Source organism: Saccopteryx leptura, chromosome 2 (genome assembly GCF_036850995.1).
Source record: "Saccopteryx leptura isolate mSacLep1 chromosome 2, mSacLep1_pri_phased_curated, whole genome shotgun sequence".
Classification (NCBI taxonomy): Eukaryota; Metazoa; Chordata; class Mammalia; order Chiroptera; family Emballonuridae; genus Saccopteryx; species Saccopteryx leptura.
Genome location: NC_089504.1, coordinates 32,900,920 through 32,917,832, shown reverse-complemented (window position 1 = coordinate 32,917,832; position 16,913 = coordinate 32,900,920). Strand labels below are relative to the sequence as shown.

General features: G+C 42.5%; 1 protein-coding gene across 2 annotated transcripts in view; it reads left to right on the top strand.

Annotated features, from left to right (window-relative positions):
• The window catches only part of NR4A3 (nuclear receptor subfamily 4 group A member 3), a 34,903-nt gene extending 19,309 nt beyond the window's left edge, over nt 1–15,594 (top strand). For both annotated transcript variants that reach the window (XM_066367564.1, XM_066367565.1), the window contains 3 exons: nt 2,100–2,299; nt 4,824–5,002; nt 14,470–15,594. In XM_066367564.1, coding sequence (XP_066223661.1) covers nt 2,100–2,299; nt 4,824–5,002; nt 14,470–14,717 — 627 coding nt within the window. In that variant the 3' untranslated portion in view covers nt 14,718–15,594. The remainder of the gene's footprint in view (nt 1–2,099; nt 2,300–4,823; nt 5,003–14,469) is intronic.
• Nucleotides 15,595–16,913: the final 1,319 nt, after the last annotated feature.

Below are 16,913 nucleotides of genomic sequence, written 5' to 3'. Positions count from 1 at the left end.
GATCAACCTGATGTTAAGAGGATCCTAGAAAGTCAGGGCTGAAAAGTGGAAACCTTCCCCGGTTTCATAAATATGAACACTGAGGGACAGTGAGTGTTTCAAGTGTCATAACCATTAGTATCATCACTGTCCTTGTTTGTGAAATACATTCTATGTGTCAGGCCCTTCACATATATTATGACATTTAATCATTGCATCATTGCAACAAAATATTGAGGAAAATATTATCCTCGTTTTACAGAAGAGAAAACATGTTCAGAAAAGTGAAGTCGTTTACCCCAGACAACTCAACTAAGCAGCGGAACTATATTATTTCACAAATTAGGGTGCTGCACACATCTAGGATTAAAGTAGCTCAGCTCCTCCTCTGATGTTTCTTTTGTTATTTCATGATGCCTCTTGGGAATGCACAAAGAAAAAAAAAAAAGACCCAATTAAGATAAGTGCCTCATTTCCTAATACCTAAGTAGTTCTACAATAAGGACCTGACTGCTATTGGCTGTGTCTCCTCCAGCCAGGTTAGGGCATTGTAACAAACCTAGGAACGCCCTTGACTCTTCTTTCATTAGACAATATTCAACAACTATTTATTGAGGGGCAATAATATGCCATTCATTGTGCTGCTGACAAAGGGACTAAATGAATATATATCCAGAGACCTCCAATTAGAGCAAAGTAAAATGCTTTTTTAAAAACCATACCATGAACCACCAACTAGGAACATCAGATGTATGAGCAGCCAGGGTCGGTAGGACTGGGAACCACAAGGCCACTGTTAAAGTCTTGGCTGTACCACTGTTGGTTATGTGACTGGGAAAGTCTCTTAGCCTCTCTGAGCCTCAGTTTCATCATTTGTAAAATAAGAATTAAAGTCCATACTCTGGGAGGATTAAGTGAGAGAAGGGAGGCGAAAGCCCACGTGGCCGCCATCAGTGCAGAGAGAGTGATGCGCCTCGTTACGTATTTCCTCAGATCTGCTGGTGCTCTCGGTTGTCCCTTGATTACTACGACCTTGCTGTATCAATCTTTCTGCCCAAAGCAAGAAAAATTTTCTTCCTGTATTTCAGGCAGAACCTAACTCGACCAGACTATCCAAAAGCTGGGTATTGTTCCTACTTGTATCTTTCTTCCCCTGGGACCGTTTAGGTCAATTCTATCCTATAGAATGCTCTGCAGTGATGGATACGTTCTACACCACATGTGGCTATTGAACTTGAAATAAGGCTCGTGTGACTGAGGGACAAAATTTTTAATTTAATTTTCATTAATTTAAGTAGCCACAGGTTCTGAGCCTGACGGTGTACGGCTGCCTGGGTCCCGCCCAGGAGACACACTCCCCCCTGTCCTCGTCCTGGTCTGCCTCACAGAAATTCATCTGCAGCAGGCAGAAATCATTCTCCTCTCCTCTTCGTTAATTCTGTCATTCCCAAACTTCAGTGTGCACGAGAATCGCTTGGAGGTCTTGTGAAAACAGAGTTTTGGACCTACTCTCAGAGTTTCTGATTCTGTGGGTCTGGAGCAGGGCCCGAGGTGTTCCTTCCTAGTACCTTCCCTGGTGTTGCTGGTGCTGCTGGTCCAGGGGCCACACTTTGAGAACCACGGGTTAATGAAGCATCTTGTTGGGAGACAGCTGTGCTTCAGTGGGATCAGTAGATCCTCGAGGCTCCCACAGACACGAACCCCTGAGATCTTGGTTCTCAACAGTGGCTGCCCTTTGGAACCCCCCTGGGGAGCTTTTAAAAGTCCCGATTACCAGTCCTCAACCCAGAGCAGTTAAGTTGGAATATCAGTGGCTTTGACCCAGACATGAGTAGTTTTTCAAACCTCCCTGCCCCCCCACAGGTGGTGGCAGTCAAGATTGAAAACCTCACGTGGGTGAGGCTACAGCACATTGTCTGTTAAGTGGTAACAAAATCCACTCTATACCGTGGGGCCATTGTGAGGGTGAGATGAGACTCTGAATGCAAAAGGGTTTTATCAACTGTGGGACCTAAAAGTAAGGATGCAGACACAGAGAGTCTTGGAAGAGCCCATTTGCAAATGATGCTGTTGTCCCCATTGAGCTGAGATAACGCTGCTGTCTGCGGTTTGCATTCTAGTACTGTCCCACTGACCAGGCTGCTGTGGGCACAGATGCTGAACATGTACAACAGTTCTACAACCTTCTGACAGCCTCCATCGATGTTTCCAGAAGCTGGGCAGAAAAGATCCCTGGATTTACTGATCTCCCCAAAGAAGATCAGACCTTACTTATAGAATCAGCCTTTTTGGAGCTGTTTGTTCTCAGACTTTCCATCAGGTAATTACTATTATTTTTATCTTCCTTCGGTCCACTCCTTCCTTTGAAGTTTGAAACCTGCTGCATTTGCAAATGGGTCATCAGAGAGAAGTTGGCTCAGGACAGAAATGTAAAATATGATCAGGCATTAAAAAATGGAGAAGTAGCCTGACCAGGTGGTGGTGCAGTGGATAGAGCGTCGGCCTGGGACATGGAGGATCTAGGTTTGAGACCCCAAGGTCGCCAGCTTGAGCACGGGCTCATCTGGTTTGAGCAAAGCTCACTACCTTGGACCCAAGGTCGCTGGCTCGAGCAAGGGGTTACTCGGTCTGCTGAAGGCCCACGGTCAAGGCACATATGAGAAAGCAATCAATGAACAACTGAGGTGTCGCAACAAAAAACTGATGATTGATGCTTCTCATCTCTCTTCGTTCCTGTCTGTCTGTCCCTATCTATCCCTCTCTCTGACTCTTTCTCTGTCTCTGTAAAAAAAAAAAATGCGGTAGTAGGCAGAGCACTGGACTGGAAGCCAGACTCCTGGGTTCCGCCCCTAGTTCTAATATGCACTTGCTGTAAGACTCCGAGCAGTTCACTTGCCCTCATCGGAAGTTCAGTTTCCTTCTTTGTAAAATAAGGAGGCTAGATTTGGTGATCTCTGAAGCTCCTTGTAACTCCAATATCCTGTGATCCTAGAGAGAGTCCCATGGAGCATAAGGTATTTCCTGGGAGCAAGTGTTTATTTTGAACATTGCATTTACCTCACGGGTTTCTATTTCCAAGCCACTGTTTCAGTACACCAGATGGGGCTCTAGAGAGTTCCCAGCTTCCCAACCCCCAGTGTTTACTCCAAGAGAATAGCTTCCGGATCAAAAGATCTAGTTCAACCTGTCATATTCTCGGACTCCAAACACAAAGCGGGAGCTCATTTTCAAAATGCTGGAACCTGGGGTCTCAGCTCATCTCTTGAAGTCCATGTATGGCATTTTAAATTCAGTCTTCCTTGCTCCCTCACCGTTATGTATTTTTCGGACATGGGACTGACATGTCACCAAATATTAGGGATAAAAGTCCCCATTCTCCTTATTCTCTTCCTTAGCCCCCTCTCCGGTTCCATACTGTATTACCAGAAATTCTTGTCTAAACTGCAGATTCCCATGTCTCATGCCCAGCCATTTGGGTTTGAAGCTGTCTTAGAGGAAGTGCAGAAATCTGCATTTTATCTCATGCTCCTGTCATTCTGATGCCAGCGGGCTGAGGTCCAGATGTTAAACCCTGAGACTGAGCCATTTTGTCCTTGTGTAACTCTGTGGAAGGATCCATGGGGGACACAGAGGTGTAATTACAAAGTGCCAGCAACTAGCTAGCATCCTTACATCTAATCCAGTGTACGCAGGAGCCCAGCCGGTGACGTGAGTGCCATCTGTGAAGTGGGCAGCAAAGAATTTGGGAAGTGATTAGCCGCATGTGAGCAGGCACTGTATATGCTCTGTTCACCAAGTTTTCCCCAGTGCCTGGCTCTGGGAATGGCACATATGTGGTGCTCATGAAATACTGAGTAAATGAATGAATGAATGAATGAATGAATGAATGAATGAAGCTATGAAGCTGTTCATCTGAGAGGCACAGAGAGATATTAACGTGTCAGTGCAGTAGGCTGAAAGACAGAAATATGTGGGAAAGGATTTGAAAATTAAAGGAAGGCTAAGGTTCAAGCTAGGACCACACGGAATTCACAATTAATTACACCTAATACTCCTCTTGAGTACCAGGCACTATGCATGGGCTTTCAAATCCTCTATTTAATGACTACATCAATCTTAGCAGATAGCGATTAGAACTCCTGTCTTATACATAAGGAGAAGGAGACCCAGAGAGAGTAAAGGAGCGCCCAAGGTCCCACTGCTGCACGGTGGTGTCCAGCTAGAAGTCCCAGGGCACCTTTCATGAGAAGCATGGAGTGTTTGTGGACGTAATATACACTCTCAGGACAGATTTAGGAATAGCCCTCTGCAGCCTCACTGTTAAAAGCAGAGAACAAATACAAAATAAGTACTCTTTTTTTATTTCTGGCCACTTTTTAGTTTATGATTGACGTCTGGCACTTGCAGGGACTTGGTGTTTTGGGAGTCTGCACAGTGGAAGTGCAGTGTCTCGCCTCAGGCCTGATCAGTTTTTGACACTTAAGAAAACGAGGGCACAGTCTCGGTTCACTGCAGAGAGGGGCGGTGCACTGAACTTCACCTCCATAATTCATGAGTGCCTGCTCCTTCATGCCATGTCCCAGGGTGAGCCCCCGACACAGTCTAGCAGCCTCCCCGGGGCTGGGGCTCACCAAGCAAGTGAGCATAAAGAAGTGGTGGGTGTTTATCCCAGGAGCACAGTCTTGTTCATGGAGGGTGTTTGGGCAGGTTTGACAGCACCACGCTGGGTTCCGAACACTCTTCCCTTGGCTCTGTGGGTGCCTGTGTGTTATGGTGTTCTCCCATTGGACACACTGAGACTTTAATACGTCTCTATCCCCCACCCCCATGATTTTCTCTTGTAGGTCAAACACTGCTGAAGATAAGTTTGTGTTCTGTAATGGACTTGTCCTGCACCGACTTCAGTGCCTTCGTGGATTTGGGGAGTGGCTCGACTCCATTAAAGACTTTTCCTTAAGTTTGCAGAGCCTGAACCTTGATATCCAAGCCTTAGCATGCCTGTCAGCACTGAGCATGATCACAGGTAAGCGCCACCCTGCTGTCACCGCAGTGACCACGCCCCCTTTCTCTCCTTTCCTGTGTTAAGATGGATTCTGCCTTTGGCTATTACACACTAGAAAATTAGGAAAATGACCGCCACTTTTCTGAAATCTGCTATGTTTAACCTCGTTGAAACAAGAGACGTAGATCTGCAACTTATTACCATGAACCTCCAGGAAAGAGGATTCCTATTGAGTTATCGTTGTCAACAAGCCTCTTATATGAAAATCTGAATTTCCACAGGCGCTCTGTTGACCGTTTAGCTGCTTTCAGCGTTATTGTTTCATGGGGTTTCGAAGGAAGGTCACCTTAACCAGCCTGTTTCTGTGGGGTGCAGGGGCAAGTCTTCCTCTCTCCCTGGTCCTTGGCTGCTGACCCAAAGTAAAACTGAAGAACCGCACACACATAAAACCCACCTTTAATTACTTATTTACAACTTTATTTAACAACTTTGATTGGCAGAGGACTAAGGAAAACCAATATTCGTAAACAGCAAAAATGGTTCAACTCAACAATTTTTTAAAGTTAAGTAACAGAAGCATAAAACACTCCATTTCTACGTCACACCTTTCTCTCCCCATATGTCTCTTCATGTCTGTCTTTGGAGAGATAAAAGGTCCAAAGATGGAGTGAGAGAGAGAGAGAACAAGAGACCGAGAATGAGAAGAGAGAGAACCAGAAAGGCATATCGGGTAAAAGAGGAGATGCTGTCTCCCTGAGGCTGCTCCCAATGCCCAAGGACCCCCAGCTCCCTTTGTGCTGTGAGACTTTCAGATTTTCCAGACTGGGACCTGGTGAGGCAGTGACAGCAGGTCTGGGCTCCAGAAGAGGCTAGCCAGGCCTAGGGTTTACCACCCATTCTTTTCATCAGACTGAAGCACAGCCTAGGTTGTTGGACTAAGAATGGAGGTTCAGATTTGATATACTCTTAACTGTAGAAAACACGATTTTGCGGCAGGTGATGTGTTTCACAGAAGACCAAATGCATCCTTTGGCAGATGGACCTTTCTTTCTGATCATCAGAGATGTGCATTGTTTCCATGCACCTTCTTGGGCCCTTTCCTATTAGTTAACGTGAGGTATGTCTGAGTACTGTAAGAGGCTAGGCTGGTTCATCATTTAATGATGTACGTGGAGGCAAAGAAAATTAAATGGCATGTGCTACAGTAGGAATCAGGGGCTAGCTTGTTTCCTCAGTATTCCAAGTGGAACCTCGCCTCCTCCGGGTCTTTGGTCCTGGCTGAGAAACTCCCTTCTTTTGATGGGAGCTGCCAAAGACTTCCAAGGGAGCCATTAATAAAACAAAAATAAAGGCAGTCTCTAAGGGTAGGGATTCGATTTAAAGGACTTTCAGACAGCACCCGAAGAAAAAAAGCACATTTAAGGCACAAGCATAGTACTCCAGCAGGACTGTAATGAAATGGGTTGCCACTAAAGCTCTTCAACTCAACTTCAAAACCATTCAGCTCTTCCAAGGACAGTTAAACATTCAAAAATAGGTGGCAGTTTAATTTTAAAAAGCAGAAACAAAATCTAGAGCCAGGCTTGTCTTTCTGGAAATAAACCCAGCATTGCCACATCTCTATGGAAATCAACAAATCTCTATCGTTGATCAACAGGTGTTCACTGATCTAGGCACACTGGCATGTCGGAAGGTTTTCAGAGGGGATAACATACATCCCTGGAGGATACAGTGATACAAATGTTGAGAGCCACGGTGGGGAGGTGGGAGAAGGTACAAAGTGCAGAGAGACCAAAGGTGAGGGTGGTCTTCTCCAGAGAGGTAACATGAGCTGGTCCTTGATGAAAGGATGTGATGTCACCAAGCTAAAACAGGAGGAGTGAGATTTCTAGGCATTAACAATAATAATAAAAAGCCACTGAAAATATAGCTGTCATAAGTTTCAGGAGGGAAGTGTCTAAACAGAGTACAGCGGTGGGAAATTAAACTGCTAAGAGAGGTGAGGGAGGGGTAGGACGTGAAGAACCTTTCCTACCTAGGTAAGAAGGTTGGCGCTTATCCTGGAAGCAATGGGGATCTACAGAAAGTTGTGACCAGAGGAGCATCGTGGCGAAGCTTGCATTTTAGAAAGATCTACCCTGACAGAGCTACAATTTGTGCTCAATTGTACACAGTAGAGATCGTATTTCTGTTCAATTGTACAAAAAGAGACTAAGAGGAAATAGGCCAGTCCAAGTGTGAGAGCGGTAGTTGAAGAGGAGGGCCCAAGGTCTATGTCTTTCTTTGTATAACTCTTTAAGTAAATATCCATAGACAACTATGAGGCCACGCAGTCCCAACCCGGAGAGATAGGACGTTCAGTGCTGATAATACAGAGGAGGAGTTAGGAGAAGGGGGTGCCAGTCCTACCTCCGCCTGCGGTCTGCGATGTGTCCTGTGGTTATGGCTGCTCAGCCTGCTGCCCGTTGTTATGTAGAGACCTGCTCAGGGAGGAGGCCGTTTGGCATGGCAGAAAGAGCATGCATTTTGGAACCCAGCACCTCCCCCAGGTTTTAATCTGGGGTCGCAAGTTTAATATATAAATAGATGCTGTTCTATTTCTCTGAGCTTCAGTTTCCTCAGCTGTAAAGTGGGGATGACATTTATTCCGCGGGACGGCAGTAAGGATTACAGAAAATTAGGCTTGTGATGCAGCCAAACTGAATTCAGAACAGGCACTTGATCTTCCTGGGTTCCACTCTGGAGGGATGGTGACAAGGACACCTTCAAATTAGGTACAGGCCTGCCTCTTCCCATTGGGAACCCCAGGTTGTCCAAAATCAGGCTCAGTGACACGAGGAAATAGGTGGTGGCTTTAGAAAGCAGTACATTTGGTGAATTTCTCCTTGGATGTTTGAGAGGGGCTCAGAGAAAGATAATGATATTAAAGGAATTAAGCTGCAGTTAGAAGTGCAAAGCCATTGTCATGATACATCAATGTTGTGGGTTCAATCCCTGGTCAGGGCACATATAAGAATCAACTAATAAATGTATAAGTCTCTCTCTCTCTCTCTCTCTCTCTCTCTCTCTTTCTCTCTCTCTCTCTCCTTTCCTCTCTCTCTAAAAAAAAAACCGAATGGGCCGAGTCTTGTATGGTGGAGTTCCAGTTGCTGCCCCAGTCTGCCAGCATGTGCACAGCAGGTTGTGTCAGGTGCTGTGGTTGTAACAGACACAGGCCCCTTCACTCTCATTTCTAGACCCTACAGTACTCTTTCTGTGATTTGCTGGTTGGGAGGGGTTTGAAATGTGTGAAAGCATCAGGAAGTGGCAGAGAAAGCTATGCCTGGGAAACAGCCATGAGCATTGTTGTGGATATTAATTTTCATTTGAATATGGGCTCCCTTGAAATCTTCATTTCTGAATAAAGCTCCACTGATCATAAAGGGAGATTGTGGAATATCAGTTGGGCTGTTGGCATCAGAGAAGAGGCAACCCCAAATTGTCTGTTGCTGAACCACAGAGAACCAAGGGAAAGGAAACAGGGTCTTAGGAGTCTCACCAGTTTTGCTTCCAGGAAAATTAAGAATCATCTGGACGATATTGGTAGATTGCACAAACATGGCTTTTTTTTTTCTAATGCTTTTTTTTCTCTTTGTCTTCCTCTACTGCTATGTGAAAAACTGGGTGGTGAGGTGGGGCAGGAAATGGCTTCTTTCAGATCACTCTCCTTCCCTACAGTAAAAGGGAGTTCCCCACAGTTGCGGTTGCTAAATGTTTTTCTGTCCCCAGTTCATCTACCCTACTGATTCCTTTGTGCCAGTGCCACATCCCTGACATGAGAGTAATGACAGCACTTTGCTTCTGATGGGGGTACCAATAAGGTGATGTCCAGTTCCAGTTAATTATGGTTAATAAATAATACCCCCCCAAATAGAAATTTTATGTGGAATTACCATTTTTTAAGTATCCATTCATTAAATGACGTCGAGGGCCGTCTGTATGTCAGGCACAGTGTCAGTCTCTAGGGAATGCAGAGATGAGCCATGCATGAATTCTGCTGTCAGAAAGTATATAGGTTACCCCAGGTGTGGCCAACAGTTTTTGCCCCTGGGCCAGATTAGAAAGAAAACTTTTTTCACGGGCCGGATGAAATATTAAAATTTAAAAATATTAAATACAAAAATGATTCATTTAAGTAAACAAAATTTTACTATGTAATTTGTTATGAATAAATGTGAGTGAAAAAAATTTAATATACAATATTATTTTAATAAAAATATAATCACATACCGTATAAATATACAAACTGTATTGCAATCAATCAAAACAATATTTAATTAATAGAATGAGCTTGAAGGGGTTATATTGCAAATAAAACAATTATTTCGTTTTACAAACAGCCTGGACATGTTTTCAGTTATCAACTGCAGCTATTGTCTATGCTACAGTGCCACTTGATTCAGCACACTTGACCACAAAAATAACGAATTGTTTGACCTTGGGTGCGCACTGGCAATCTCCGCCTAAATGAATGTGGATTTCACATCACTGCTAAATGTCAAACAGTTCTTAACAAGTACAGACGAGTACAAAAGTTGTAAATTTTTATAATGGAATTATTTTAAAAAATAAAGAAGTATCGCAAATCCATTCGACCAATTATTGGAAATAGTCACACGCAGAATTCTTTTCTGCGTCTCACTATCTTCTTAAATATCTCGATTTCCAATAGTCAAAGATGCTTCCGCTTCTGAGTAGCTGAGATTTTAAAGTAGCGGAGAATTTTATAAATTTAATCGCGGCCACATAAACTCATTACGCAGGCTGTATGTGGCCCGCGAGCTGTATGTTGGCCATGCCTGATTATGATGCAATGAACTTGATGTATGGTGGTTACTACTCAGATCCTTAAAAGGACAGATCCTGTGCCAGGGAAGTCCAGAGGACTGTTAACTTTTGCAGGGTGTAGAAAGGTGGAGGTGCTGGTCATGAATGGCTTCCCAGGGAGGTGTTATATAGATAGGGCAAGATACAGAGGAAGGACATTGCAAATCAAGGCAACAGCATAGCAAAGTCATGGCAGTGGAACACCAGCACATGTTAGGGAGAGGCAAGTACAACGGAATTACATTAAACATTTGTTAAACACAAATGTAATCTCAATAGCCTCCCTTCCTCTTTCAGTGGAGATATCTGTGGCACAGATAGCTAAAACGCACAGGAATCCAACAGTGTCTTTAGATATTAACACCACACAGGAGTGTGATCTGTTTTGTTTGCTGTTCTAACCCTAGTAGCTATAACACTGCTTGGCGCAGAATAAGGTACTTAATAAATATTTGTTGAAAGAAGTAATTAATCAATTAGTTAATTAGGTACACACAGTGTAGGAGGGAGGTATAGGGAGGCTGAGATCATCTAGAATGAGGAGGGACATTCTAACATAATGTTGAAGGCAGTCTGGCTGGCATAATGGAAATATGTCTGGACTTGAGATGAGAGAAATTAACCACTTGTTAATTTTGACCATGGGCAAGTCACTTACTTCATCTTTGTCTTGCCTAATTAAAAGGGTTATTGTGAGGACGTGATAAAATTAAGATAGGTAAAAATGTAATATAAAGTACTTTGAAATATATGTATTTCTAATATCAAGTGAAATAGTGAACTCCTGGTCTAGCTGGTGCCAGGCATTCTCTGTAGAATCTTGTAGTGAAGAGTCTTATCTTAGGTGAGAATTTGAACTAAATGACACAAATTCTTTCCAATCTATATATACTATGGTTTTGACACATACATTCATTACTTAACCATTTCCATAAGTTGTATTTTAAAGTTTTGAATACATAAAGCTGAGTTAAAATACTGAAGTAATGAATAAAAATGATGCAGATCAAAATGCAAGAAATAACAAGGGGCTTGTTTTGTTTAATGGTGGACAAAGATCTTAAAAGAAAATCTGTGTATAATGCTCTAGGAAGGGGGAGGATTCAAACATCTGCTTCTCTCCAGCATCTGTGGCTGAGTGTCAGCTCTGCAGCCATGTTTACCAAGCTGCAAGAAGAAAGGGGGTTCCTTAAACTAAAATGTCAGTGATTGGGGTTTTGAGGAATTTCAAATTACTAGGAAGCTCCTAGACACTTAGTGACTCCCTAGTGATTTGAAAACCTTGCTGGCTGCTGGCAGTAGTTTGCATGGAGACTGAATTTTATCTCAGCCTTTTTGAAAAAGTAAAGAAGCCACAAATCCATAGCTGTTCAAAACAACAAAGAAGGTGCCTTTGGCTTCTAACAGGAGTGTCTCTGAATTCCTCAAGGAATTCCAGGCCTAGGGTTGATCCAGCTGGCAGGAGGTATCGATCTCCACTTGAATTCACTGAATAAATAATGGTTGCCATAGTTATTGAGCAGTCACAACTGGTTGGAGAGCAGGGAAAACTCTGAGGCATCTTTTGTGAGTTTGGCCATGAGAAAGTCTGGTTACAAGGCTTCATAATCAACCCCCTCCCAAAGTGCAGCCAACAACATTGCTCAGTTCTTTATTCTGTTAATGAATATGAGATCTTTAATAAAATTCAAGACATGAGGCACTGAAAGGAAGGGAAAGTTTAAATCAATGGGTTAGTATTTTATTCTGGGAGAAGCATGGCTCCCTGGGTTATGAATCTAATTTGATATATCTCAGTATTAATAGAACGTACTATCAGCAAGATGATTGTGTGATCATTTTATAGCTACTAGAGGGCTCCACAAAGGACCAAATCCTCATCTGTTCTATTTTTAAGAAATAGCATTAGCTGGGAAATTTTAAAAGAAAGAAAAGAGTTATCTGACAATCTCATAAGTATTTTCACTTTTCTTTCATCCTTCTCTATATGCAGAAATAATTTCTACATAGCTGCAATCACAGTTTAGATACCACTTATGTTCTATGCTCTATTTAACATGATGTTATATACATTTTCTGTGTTGCTTCATAGCCTTAGTATTTGTCCTTTCCGATATATACAGAATCTTCCATCACGTGGACATATATACTTTGCACTTAACCATTCCTCTTTTCTTTCACCCATTATCTTTTCCCAGTTTTTAAAAGATAACACGCTCCAAAATGTCTTCATGCTTACAGTTTTATTCTTCTGTTGAATTTTTACTTCAGATAAACTCCCATGAGTGGGATTACTTGGTCAGAGGCTCTGAACGTTTTATAGCTCTTGAAATATACTGCCAAATTTTCAGCCTGCTTTTTTTTTTCCTTTGGGGGGAAAATAAAACTTTAAGCAGAACACCATAGCAGGCTGGATTACCCCTGAGTGCATGTACTGAGCAAAGGTAAACCATAGAGGACAGATTTGCATCTGGACTGATTAGCTAATAGTTTCCTGGGGAAAGCAAAATTATACATTGCCAAGTTGGGAACTAGGGGACTTTATTGCCTTTTTTTTTTTTTTTTTGACCCTGCAGTTCCCAACCATTTGCCACATGTCAGGCACATAGGTACTGACTGTAGCACATTGTAACATTCTTCAGTTATCAGGACACACTCACGTAGCATCATCTTAATCAAGCCTCACAGTAACCTACTGGGAGTGGGCTTTATTACAATCCCACTTTTTCTTTTGACTTATTGTGTAATATTTAAGATGCGAAGAAAGGGAAGAAGAATACAGCCATGATTTATGTATCTGCCACCCTGTAATCCCCATTTCCCCATTTTTCCTAGGAGGACATTGAGCCATAGAGAGATTAGGTCACACCACTAGGAAGGGACAGAACCAAAACTAGAACTCGGGTCCAACTCCAAGTCCAGCGCCCTTTTCTCTGTGTTATGTTGCATTGAGATGCGACGTCTGTGCATTACAATCCATTGAGATGCTGTTGGCAGTTTTCATGGTTGGACTGGGATATAATTATAACACCTCAAAACTGGAAGGGACCTTGGAGGCTATTAAATCCAACCTCCTCCTATTCAGATGGCCCCTAGAGAGGGGAACTCACCCAAGTCAGACACAACTAGCCAAGCTAAGGAAGAATGCAGATCTCATGGTCCTCAGACCACCTTTTAGGGCAAAAGAGGAAGAAAAAAATGTCTGGATAGTTGCTTTGTTTTTCTTTCTGATGACTTTTGCTTTAGGGCAGTAGCTTTTCTAACAAAAATATTCCCAACTAAAAAAATTAATATGGGGAAAATAAGAGACTAAAGTGCAACTTCCCATTGGATGGATGTCTCTCATCTCTCACGAGTTACTATTTTACACGTAACTGTACTGAGAGGTAAAAACTTAAGAGGGTGATAACTGGGGCCAAGGTCTTCACTCAGAAAAGAGGCTCTGATACCTACTTGCCTGGGGAGCAAAGCGCCTGGTACCTTTGCTCCTTTCTCATTACAGGGTGACGTGCAGGGGTCTCAAACTCGCGGCCCGCGGGCCGCATGCGGCCCGTTGAACAATTTTGTGTGGCCTGCAGACTAATCCACGGGCTTACTTAATTTTATCCAAAATATTTTGAACTTCGTGGATTAGTCTGCGGGCTGCACAAAATTGTTCGCGAGTTTAAGACCCCTGGGACGTGACACTGCTCTGAGCAAGGGGACAGAATCTGCCTCAGACGACTGGGTTCAAAGCCCAGCTTTTTGGCAGCTGTGTGACTTCAGGAAGATCACTTTACCTTAGACATAAAATAACAGATCATAATATGTAACACAACAATCATTCTACATTTTATAAAACAAAAAGATACTGGTGTTCCTGTCTAAAATGCCTGCCCTGCCTCCTTCCGGGCTGCCCCCCTTGTCTTTGACTTTGCCATCTCCACAGCAGGAGGCATGTGGACTTTGTACAGACTGCCAGGTATGGGGCCCTAGCTGTTTTGGGGGCGGAGGGGACAAGGAAAAGGAAAAGTGGACTTTGTTTTTCAAGGCTGGTTAGTATGAAAACACAAGAGTGCACGTTGTTTTGGGTCTTGTGGAGCAAGCAGCCCTTGTATTAGCTGATAGAACTTCCAGCCTCCCCCACCAAGGGAGTCTGTCAAGATGGGAACATGCACTCGTTTGCCTGGAGGTGACTCCGTGCCACTCTGAACATGAGTTGCCTCCTCACAGGGTTTTTGTGTGACCTCAGTAGGATAAAGTGTGCCGAATAATAACCATCTGGTCATTCATTCATTGTGGCTACGGGCGGGAAACTGTGTGTTTCATCTCCATTATTCACCTAAGTTGGTCTCCCCAGAAACTCTAAATAGGGTATGTTATTATCTTCATTTTAGAAGGAAACCAAGGCTGAGAAGTTAAGGGACTTACTCCAAGGCACAGAGTAAGAGACAGACTGGGATTCACACCCGGGTGCTGTTGGATACCAAAGGCATGAACTACCTCTAGGAGGGGAGGCCACTTTGATTGTAAAATCCCATCTCAGCAGGCAGAATGGGACACAGGACTCGAATCTTATAGAACTTCAAAGTTCTATAAGATGTAACTACCTCCTAAACTTGCCCTTTTCTGTTCCTCTGCAGAACGACATGGGTTAAAAGAACCAAAGAGAGTGGAGGAGCTATGCAACAAGATCACAAGCAGTTTAAAAGACCACCAGAGTAAGGGACAGGCTTTGGAGCCCACCGAGCCCAAGGTCCTGGGTGCCCTGGTAGAACTGCGGAAGATCTGCACCCTGGGCCTCCAGCGCATCTTCTACCTGAAGCTGGAAGACTTGGTGTCTCCACCTTCCGTCATTGACAAGCTCTTCCTGGACACCCTGCCTTTCTGAGTAGGAGCAGCCTGAGCAGGGAGCCGCCTCATCTGCTAGCACCTGCTTGCTAAGCAGCAGAGGGACATGGGTCTGGACACCTTCCATTCCGGTCCTTCCTTAAGAGAAAAAGCAGCTCCTGACAAAAAGAAAGACTTTTTTTTTTTTCTGGCATTTTTCCTTACAACCTAAAGCCAGAAAACTTGCAGAGTATTGTGTTGGGGTTGTGTTTTATATTTAGGCTTTGGGGTTGGGGTGGGAAGGGTTATAGTTCATGAGGGTTTTCTAGGAAATTGTTAACAAAGCACTTTTGGACAATGCTATCCCAGCAGGAAAAAAAAAAAGGATAATATAACTGTTTTAAAACTGTTTCTTGGGAATACAATTATAGTTGCTTTGTATTTAAAAACAAGAACAGCCAAGGGTTGTTCTCCAGGGTAGGACCTGTCTTGAGATGATCGCTTTAGAATATACTTCCTGTATCAAGGGTATGTATGTGGTGCAAACAAGGCAGAAATTCCCTCGTCTTAATTTCTTCCTTCCTTTATTTTAACAAATGGTGAACGATGGAGGATAACCTATAAGTCAGACATAGCAAAATGATAATGGCTGTTCGCTTCCATATACAAGTGCAATTTTTAAAGTGCTGTCTTATAAGTCTTGTTTATTAACTCTCCTTTATTTTATAAAGAAATAAAAAGGGAGGCAGTCAACTTAGCAGATGACAAATGCTACGGTCCTAGCAGAGGCTTTGTCCACTGGCCTTTTAAGCCCTTCTGAGGTATGGGCCGTCCAAGATCAGGCCGTTCTTAGTGGATCCAGCTGCCCTGACTGTCCAGCTGTCCTGAAGGGGGCTCAGATTCGAAGACAGATTGCACGCAACTGTTTTGGTTGTGTTCCATCAACCCATCCAGAGTTCTCTAAACCTCCTTCAGTTACAGCAACTGACTGACACATTTATTCAGAAGCCCAGATGCGTTCAGTGTGTCTCAAGTGTTTGATCCCTAGATAAGAATGTGCAAATTAACAGGAACTGGATCATACAGGGTAAACACCAGGGGTAATAAGGTTTTTTTAATACATAATTTAATTTTTGTTACCAGTTAAAAAGATAATTTTGGAGAGCAAGCAAGTCTTATTTTTTAAAAAATAGTATGAATGTGAGTACTAGAAATGATTAGTGGGCTGCATTTCAACATTCCGTGTTGTATCCCTTTTGTATGTTTATATTGTTAATGCCATATTACTATGAGATAATTTGTTGCATAGTGTCCTTATTTGTATAAACATTTGTATGCACGTTATATTGTAATAGCTTTGCCTGTATTTATTGCAAGACCACCAGCTCCTGGAAGCTGAGTTACAGAGTACTTAAATGGGGTGTTCACATGACTTGGATACGCCAATTAGAAATAAAATAAGCAAATATATATAAATATAGCAGGTTACATATATATTTATAACGTGTCTTTTTATTAACCATTTGTACAATAAATGTTACTTCCCATGTGGTTATTTTATGGTTCATTTGCAGTGACTTTTAAGGCAGTACTGTTTAGCACTTTGATATCAAAATTTTGCTTACGTTTTGCTAAATTCAAATAATGTTTAAAGATTTTTAGGTCTAAAAGTCTTTATATTATATAGTCTGTATTAAGTCAAAATATCTTTGGCCATTTTGCTAAGAAACAAACTTTGAATGTCAAACTGATGTCACAGTAGTTTTTGTTAGCTTTAAATCATTTTTGCTTTAGTCTTTTTAAAGGAAAAATAACAAAACTATGCTGTTTATATTGTCATTAAATTATACAATCAAACAAATGCCAAATGAATTGCCTGACTGCTGCAAAGAGTAACCCAGATAGCAAACCATATGTTTTTTTTTCCAAGAGTCATTCTGATATTTGATCATATGTTTGTGTGAGCTTTTATGAAAGATTATTATTTTTATATCAAGATGATAGGACCTGCAGTGTTAGCATCTTGAAATGTTAGACTTGGTATGGGCCTTGTCAACTAGTCCACCCCCACCTGGAAATTCATAGAGGAAAAAACCAGGGCCTACCAAAGGGTAAAGAGTTACCCAAGGTCAAACAGCTAGTACCAGAATCAAGACTAGGACCTAATTCTCCTTTCTATAATCTTTTAACTCAACTTACTACATCTATAGGAAAACAGGCTTTTTAAAATAACCAGTAATACTTAACATTTTACCTG